The sequence below is a fragment of the Atta colombica genome, unplaced genomic scaffold (assembly GCF_001594045.1).
Source record: "Atta colombica isolate Treedump-2 unplaced genomic scaffold, Acol1.0 scaffold96, whole genome shotgun sequence".
Taxonomy (NCBI): domain Eukaryota; kingdom Metazoa; phylum Arthropoda; class Insecta; order Hymenoptera; family Formicidae; genus Atta; species Atta colombica.
Window position 1 is genome coordinate 2,086,614 of NW_017259590.1, and position 7,597 is coordinate 2,094,210.

A 7,597-nucleotide genomic window follows, 5' to 3' on the forward strand; every position below is an offset into this window, starting at 1 on the left:
AATAATTTAAATAATATTATTTTATATTTAGTTTAACTTTTTATTAGAAAGTTTATTAATATTTATATTTCAAAGAAATATAATTTTCAAAGATTTTTCTTTAATATTATATCTTAAGAAATCTTTAAATTTTACATACCAGGAGCTCCTCTATCACCTTTGTAGCCCTTGTCACCTTGACTATCTGCGATATATTCTGCAGATACACCAGGTTCTCCTTTATTACCCTTATCTCCTTGTATTCCTTTGATTCCTTCCTCTCCTGGATATCCCGGATCTCCGCGTAAGAATTCGATTGGTATCGAAGCATCTTCACCTTTTTCGCCAGGAATACCATCCCATCCTGGCAAACCATCTTTTCCCGGTAATCCAGGAGAACCATGTTCACCCTATAAAATATTGTCAAATTAGAATAAATGAGAAAATAATAATTAATCAGCTGTGCGATTCAAAAATTTGATAATAAACTGAATAACTGAATTTTATAATATTAAAAATTAAATTATTAACCCTTATCCTATTAAGGTGGGGCGATTCCTGTTCATGCAAGTTTTTTTTAGTCTTTTGGTAATTATAAATTATACTACATTTTATTAAAATTTTTTCCTAAATGAAGTTCTAATATTTATTTTAGAAAGTATGTTGGTGAATTTTTAGAGATTTTTTGAATCATTCTGAATAGGTGAAAAAAATGGACAGAGTCTAATGTCCCCGTTAGTATGGATGAGGCACCAAATTGTATTTAGTAGGGTAAAGGTTAAATCATATTTTACAAAATATTTGACATATCTTTTTTTTCGCGGAGAAATAATTATGTTCATAAAAGTAAAAGAAAAAATATACCTTATCTCCTTTAGGTCCCGGTACACCGGTGTCGCCAATAGGTCCTGGTTGTCCTCGTAGACCTCTGATTCCTTCGGGACCAGGTAAGCCTTTCTCACCGAAGTCACCCGGTGGACTTACAATAATCTCACCTGGTGGGAAGAATATCTTTCCTTGTTCTCCTTTGGGTCCTTGAACTCCCGCAATACCAGATCTTCCACTATCACCCTCAAGCCCCGCTGGTCCTGGCAGACCTCGCTTTCCTGGTACTCCCTTCAATCCTCGAGGACCAGGTAGTCCAGAGAATCCCGTAGTTCCAGGATATCCATCCAAACCAGATTCACCACGTTGTCCTTTCTCACCAGGTAAACCTGTACAATAATTAAAATAAAATAAATAATTATCTTAATAATAAGTAATTATTATCTTAATTTTTTTTTCAAATATCTTTTTATATAAGTATTCTTTATAAGTTATAGTTAATTTTTACCTGGAGCACATATGCCACAGTCATCTCCTCGAATACCTTTGATACCCTTAGGGCCGGTAAAGCCAGGCCAGCCGTCAGGACCAGAAATACCAGGTGTTCCAGGTAGACCACGTTCTCCAGGTGGGCCACGAATTCTTATTCCTTTTCCAGGAAAACCTTTTTCTCCTGTTTAATAATTGTAATTAATTATGATTAAAAACTATTTACGAATAAAATTATTAAATTGATACTAAGAGAATTAATAATAAAAAATATATAAAATACATTTTGATCTTACAATTTTATTCAATCTTTTAAATTTTAAATAATGTTCTTTATATATAATATATAAAAATAATGTTCTTTATATATAATATATAAAAATTATATATATAACTTTATATATTATATATATTATATATTTGTATATAAAGATTTCTAGTACTTTTTTGATTAATATAAATTTTAAATTTACCTGGAGGACCAGGATCACCGCGATCGCCAGGCGGACCTGATAATCCTGGAAGACCTGGATTGCCATCCGATCCCGGCGGTCCAGTTATCGTTACTCCCGGAAATCCTTTGGCACCCATAATTCCGGGTAAGCCGGGTAATCCGGAAGATCCTTGAGGTCCCACAGGTCCTGATAAGCCTGGAATAATAATTTATATAATTTAAATAGCCAATTATTATTCATGACATAGGCTATAAAATTATTGATTATTGATATAAAACAATAAATATAGAAAACAAATTACCGTCATCTCCTTGTTCTCCTTTTATAGACGACCCTTTCGCTCCTGCAAAACCAGGATTACCTGGAAGTCCTGGTGGTCCTGGCGATCCTATGAAGCCGACCTTTCCTGGCAAACCCGGTGTTCCTGTTTCACCTGGTTCGCCTGGGGGACCTGAAAGAAACAAAAACTTTGGGTTACAAAATTGATTTGCAAAAAGTTTTTTCTAGATGAAAATGAGTATTAATCTTCAGTAATTTGTTGAAAGTATTATATGTAATATCATTTTTCATTTAAGAAAAAGATATAAAATAATTATACCTATTAATATAATTGACACGAATATTAAATATCTTTAGAAAAGAAAATATTGAATGTCCACTGACCAAGATCTCCTTGGATCCCAATATTTCCCATGATTATTTCATCTAGTTCTGGGATGTATTGTCCGGGTTCTCCTTCAGCTCCTTGTCTACCAGGTGGACCACGATTTCCTTCTTCCCCTGGTTCTCCCTTTATTTAATAAATATTAATTATTTAATAATTATTAAATAATGCAATATATCTAACTTCATATATCTAATATTATCATACATAATTCTTTAAATATTTATTAATCAATTTGATGTTACTAAAAATATTACAATGCACATTGATAATTTTAAGTAATAACAATTAAAAACTAAATCATCATGCATATAAAGTTGATATAAAAAATCTTTTTTATGTAAATTTTACAAATTCTTTTAATTTAAAATTTGAAAAAAAAAGAAAAATTAAATTTTATTTGTCAGAAACTATTTTTAAATATAAAGTCAATTATAATATATTACTTACATCATCTCCATCTGGACCAGGCATTCCAGCAAATCCTGGAGCTCCCTTCTCTCCCTTTTCACCAGCCGGACCTGGTGGACCTCCGACACCTTGTTTACCTCTTGGTCCATCATCACCTTGTTCACCTTTTATACCTTTGATACCCAAGAATCCTGGTCGACCCTAAATAAGAATTGCATTCTATTTACTGTCACAATATTTAACTAAAATATTTTAATACGCAAAAAAAATAATTATGTTATTTATATCACAGTTTTCGATTTTTTATTAATAATATATTTTTTATATTTGTAATCTTTCATAGAGAGTGCAGTTATATTATTTATATTATTTTAAATGTATTAACAATTTTATGATCATTTAATACAGCATAATTACCTGTGGACCTTTGGCGCCCAATTCTCCCTTGCGACCTCGATCACCATAGAAACCCTTCATGCCTTTTGCACCTTGCGGTCCTTTCACCGGCAATGAATGTTCCGTTTTTTTGTACTCATCTTTACCCGGTGATCCAGGCTCTCCTCTGTCTCCTTGTTCGCCAAGTTGACCCTTCACACCGTACACGGTGTCACCGCGTTCACCTTGCATACCTGGCAAGCCAGGTGAACCTGGTAAACCCTAAGAGAATACAAATATATTTTCCACTTAATTAATATAATTTGTTAATTCGCTTCATTAATACATAATCTATGTTCATCTTATGAATTAATTTTTGATAAATATTATTAACATTGCTTTGCAAAAGCTATATCTTAACATTATTATTCTTTAAATAAAAAAAATATGTCAAAATATATTTTAATATCTTTATGTGTTAAAGAATATGTTCAAGTATACATTTAATTCTGCTAGTCTGTTCAAATTTATTATATGATCATTGCTTGGGTCAATATAATTATAATAAAATAATTATAATTAAATTGGGTCAATATAAAAAAACTCTAAAACATAAAAAGTAAAAAATTTCACAGAAAAAAGATCTTACATTAATAGACAAAGTTATCAAACACCAGAGAAAAGAATTAAATAAAATATTGATAAGAAAATAAATTACATTTTTATAGATCGAAACAGTTCAGAGTTAAGTATCAGGTCTTCTCTTACTCCTGAATCAGCGTATGCTGAAATGTTTGAAACTATCAGTTTCTCGTTTAATTAATCAAATCAAGACTCGTCAAGAGACTTGTAACCGTGAGATCATGCGCGATACCCTCGAGACACCCGGTATACCTTGATGTAGTTCTGCCGGTTCTGCCTATATATTACATACGCATTACGCTGAAGTTACATCTAGCGTGGCAGAGCGTAAGTGCATGTATTATGAGTCCATTATAATGCTAATTTAAGTGCACGTCCTGGTCCATCCCTGTTTATTTTTACTCCGAGCGAAATGGAGCTACTACAGATACGGACTTTGCGAGACACTTCAAACGATGCAAAGCATAATATTTTGCTTTTATTAATGCAGTTGATTAGATCTACGGGAATATTTCAATTATCATTGTTTCTAACAAGATTTAAATTTTATTCTATGATATTTTTAAATTATTGATCCTTGACTTCCGTGATTATATGTAATTAATAGAAATATTTTAAATAGATGCAATATAAAAGTTACTTTTATAATTAATGATAATACGATACTGGAAAAGTTTTTTTTCCATTATGTCATATGTGACAAGTTCTTATTAAATTATAAATGAAAAATATATAATAAATGAAGAATAATATATGTTAAGATATAACTAGAATTATATCGATACATTAAAATTAACGAACGCGAATGAATGATGAACCGTTCAATCTTTGGGTGAATGATGAATCATTCAATCTTTCTTGAGAAACGACGGAAATTGTTATCGCAGTTTGTCGAATTAAGTCTGTCGATCCGCCTCCGTTTGTATGGGAGAAAAGGTGCCGACTCGAAGTTCGTGCCATCACCATAAAAAAATTACCCATGCAATTGTGCAGCGCGTACGATTAACGCATTGACAATGAAAGAACCGGTTTTCGGTACCGATTGTGTCTTCTCTAATGGTCCGCAAGAGGTGTAGCCGACTTTTGCCGAGGATCAAGAAGAAGAACTCGGGCTCATCGAGTTTCTCGGAAGCCGGGTAAAATCTTCCCTTCATCATCTCATGCGAAGAGACGGACTCTTGCGCTATCAGCGACAGTCGTGTCAGCAGATAGCAGCTGACAACGGACGCAACGCTTCGGATTTCAACGTTTCGTATTTAGCGATTAAGTACGAAGTCCTCGTACATTTTAATACTTTCTTTTCTTTATTCTTTTCGCGTATTCACTTGGCATTGCTCTCAAGCCGACACAGTTGAAGTTATTTCTAGAAAATTGCAATAAAGAAGTAGCTTTTTTCTGCAATACACGACTCGGTAAAAAACATTAAGAAGAAAGATAAATTGTTCACAAAAAATATTAAGGAGAAAGATAAATTGTTCACAAAATAATGCATATATACAAAATTGATACAACAAAATTTATATTACAATACAAAGTTTATATTATAGTTATAGATATGTATTCACTTGGCGCGAAACACTTTTTTGATATTAAATGATAAAAATAATTTTCTTAATAAATAAAAATTTTCTTTAAAAGGATTGATATATAAAATGATGAGAAAAAGATAAAAAGCTTCTTTTCTGCAGTGCATGTCTCGGTAAAAAAATATTAACCTTTTAATGTCACACTATAAATTTTGTCACATATATAACATATTGAATATTAAGTAAAAGTATTGCATATAAATGAACATATTATAATCAATTTTTTTTTTAATGTTAGATTAAGAAATATAATGGTAAAAACCAAATGTACCTTTCCTAACAAAAAAGTTAAAGTTATAAGATATAAAATAAAAGAAACAGTTGGATATGCCATATTCCGAGTGACATCAAAAGGTAAAGAAGAAAGATAAGTTTTCGAAAAAACGATACACGAAATCCGCACATTACATGTTAAATAATTGTCTCCAAGATAAAAGAATCGTTAAGAATTAACAATGACGATAGGCACTTTTCCTGAATTTGATCGATTTGTCATACATTGCGAAAAAAGCTCTTTTCTCTGTGATCTTTCATTAGCGGAGTTGTGAATTTTCCGAGAGAAAAGTCTATCGTTTCGTTCGTTAATTAGCTGTGTTCAATTAAATTGGAAGCAAAAAGAAAGCCTTGCTTCCTACACGAAAGTAGCTGATAAGCGGCTGTATCACTAGTAAGTACACGTGCTTAAACTTTTCCTTTTTAGCAAAAAGGGTGCCTCGGGGGATACGTAACATTGCGCATATAATTCAACCCTACGCGCGTAACTTGGAATACTACGAATACAAGTGGTGCAGATAACTTTCGAGTGGCCATCGCATCTAGCTCTATACGCTTTAAGAATCTCGTAAAGTTTCGTCGTCTGGTTTATACGAACCGAAATACTCGTGGCATACGTTACATTACCATATCGCGCTTTTCGTATCGCACAGCTGTAATTTAAGAGAAACGGTGCCCTATTCTTTCTAGATTGCAAATCTACCATCCGTATCCTTCTTTTGAACGAATATGTATTTCTATTTTTAATTTAATTAATTCTCTTTCTAATTTAAGTTACTTTTTCATACTAATCTTTTCTTTCATATTTCAAGAATTTTAAATTCTTGTATTTCTATTCTAATATCTCTGTGATAACTTCTGCAATAAAAGAACGGTTTTGCTGAAGTATCTAAAAATTTATACCGATCTGAAAATAATTTTGTTGTGTCATAACTAACTTCTAACTAAATTTTCAGATATTTCAGCAAAATCATTCTTTCTATGTAGAAGTTTAAAATAAAAAAAAGATAATGTAAAGAAATTTATTAGCATATGTGTGACAATTAAAATTAATAATTTTTTATTCTTATATTGTTCGATTTTTTCTAACTATTCTTGAAAAAAATTTTCTAATCATTCTGTAACAGTCGAGACATACGAAAACTTATTCCTCTTTTAGAGCGTGAATATTCATTTCGACTAGTATTGCGCATTTTTACTTAAAGTCCGAATGTGCATTCGCGTTCGTGTGTTCAGAGGTGACTTTTAACTCGACGGCGTGTAAGTGGATTCCTTGGAGCTTATCGCGCGATGGAAATCGCGACTCGCGCAGAATTCTTTCGGATTCTTTCCGCTTCTTTTCTTCCTCTTTACTCGATACCTCGTTAAACATTGCTGGGGAATACTTTGGACCAGCAAATGATATTTCATGTGAGCAGGTGGCGTTTCGCAAAAGGAACGAAAGCTGTCCCGAGAGTCGGAGCTTGTCTCCTTCTTCCTATTCTCTTCCTTCTCGTTTTGCTTCTTCATGTCCGTTCTTCAGGGATCTATCTAAACGCTTGTGCGAGAGTTCACCGGTCCTCGAGAGTCAGCACCGATCGACCGGTGTTACGGTACCTTAAACAACTGTGGGATAAACAAATGTGCTTCTGTTATTACTTACAAAGTCGCCTGTATCTCCTGGATAACCCATTTCGCCGGTGAGCCCCTGCTGTCCTCGATAACCCTGGAAACGCAATCATATCTTAAAACGACTAATGATCATTACGAGTGCAGTTACGGCGGAATTAATCCGCGATGATTTTAGGGGAGAAATAGTGTATTTATTATATGGTAATTCTTTCTAAATATTAACAATATATTTATAAATCAATTATATTTATTGAACGATTTATTGATTGTATATATATATACCTATA

At 32.6% G+C, this 7,597-nt stretch overlaps 1 protein-coding gene across 1 annotated transcript in view; it reads right to left on the reverse strand.

Annotated features, from left to right (window-relative positions):
- LOC108693702 (collagen alpha-5(IV) chain) overlaps positions 1-7,597 on the reverse strand; it is a 54,472-nt gene that overhangs the window by 6,994 nt on the left and 39,881 nt on the right. Inside the window, exons 5-13 of the mRNA XM_018202764.1 lie at positions 7,342-7,404; positions 3,241-3,480; positions 2,863-3,024; positions 2,412-2,538; positions 2,050-2,199; positions 1,767-1,943; positions 1,313-1,477; positions 844-1,193; positions 140-389 (exon numbers count right to left, since the gene is read on the reverse strand). Of these exons, the coding sequence (XP_018058253.1) occupies positions 140-389; positions 844-1,193; positions 1,313-1,477; positions 1,767-1,943; positions 2,050-2,199; positions 2,412-2,538; positions 2,863-3,024; positions 3,241-3,480; positions 7,342-7,404 (1,684 nt within the window). The remainder of the gene's footprint in view (positions 1-139; positions 390-843; positions 1,194-1,312; positions 1,478-1,766; positions 1,944-2,049; positions 2,200-2,411; positions 2,539-2,862; positions 3,025-3,240; positions 3,481-7,341; positions 7,405-7,597) is intronic.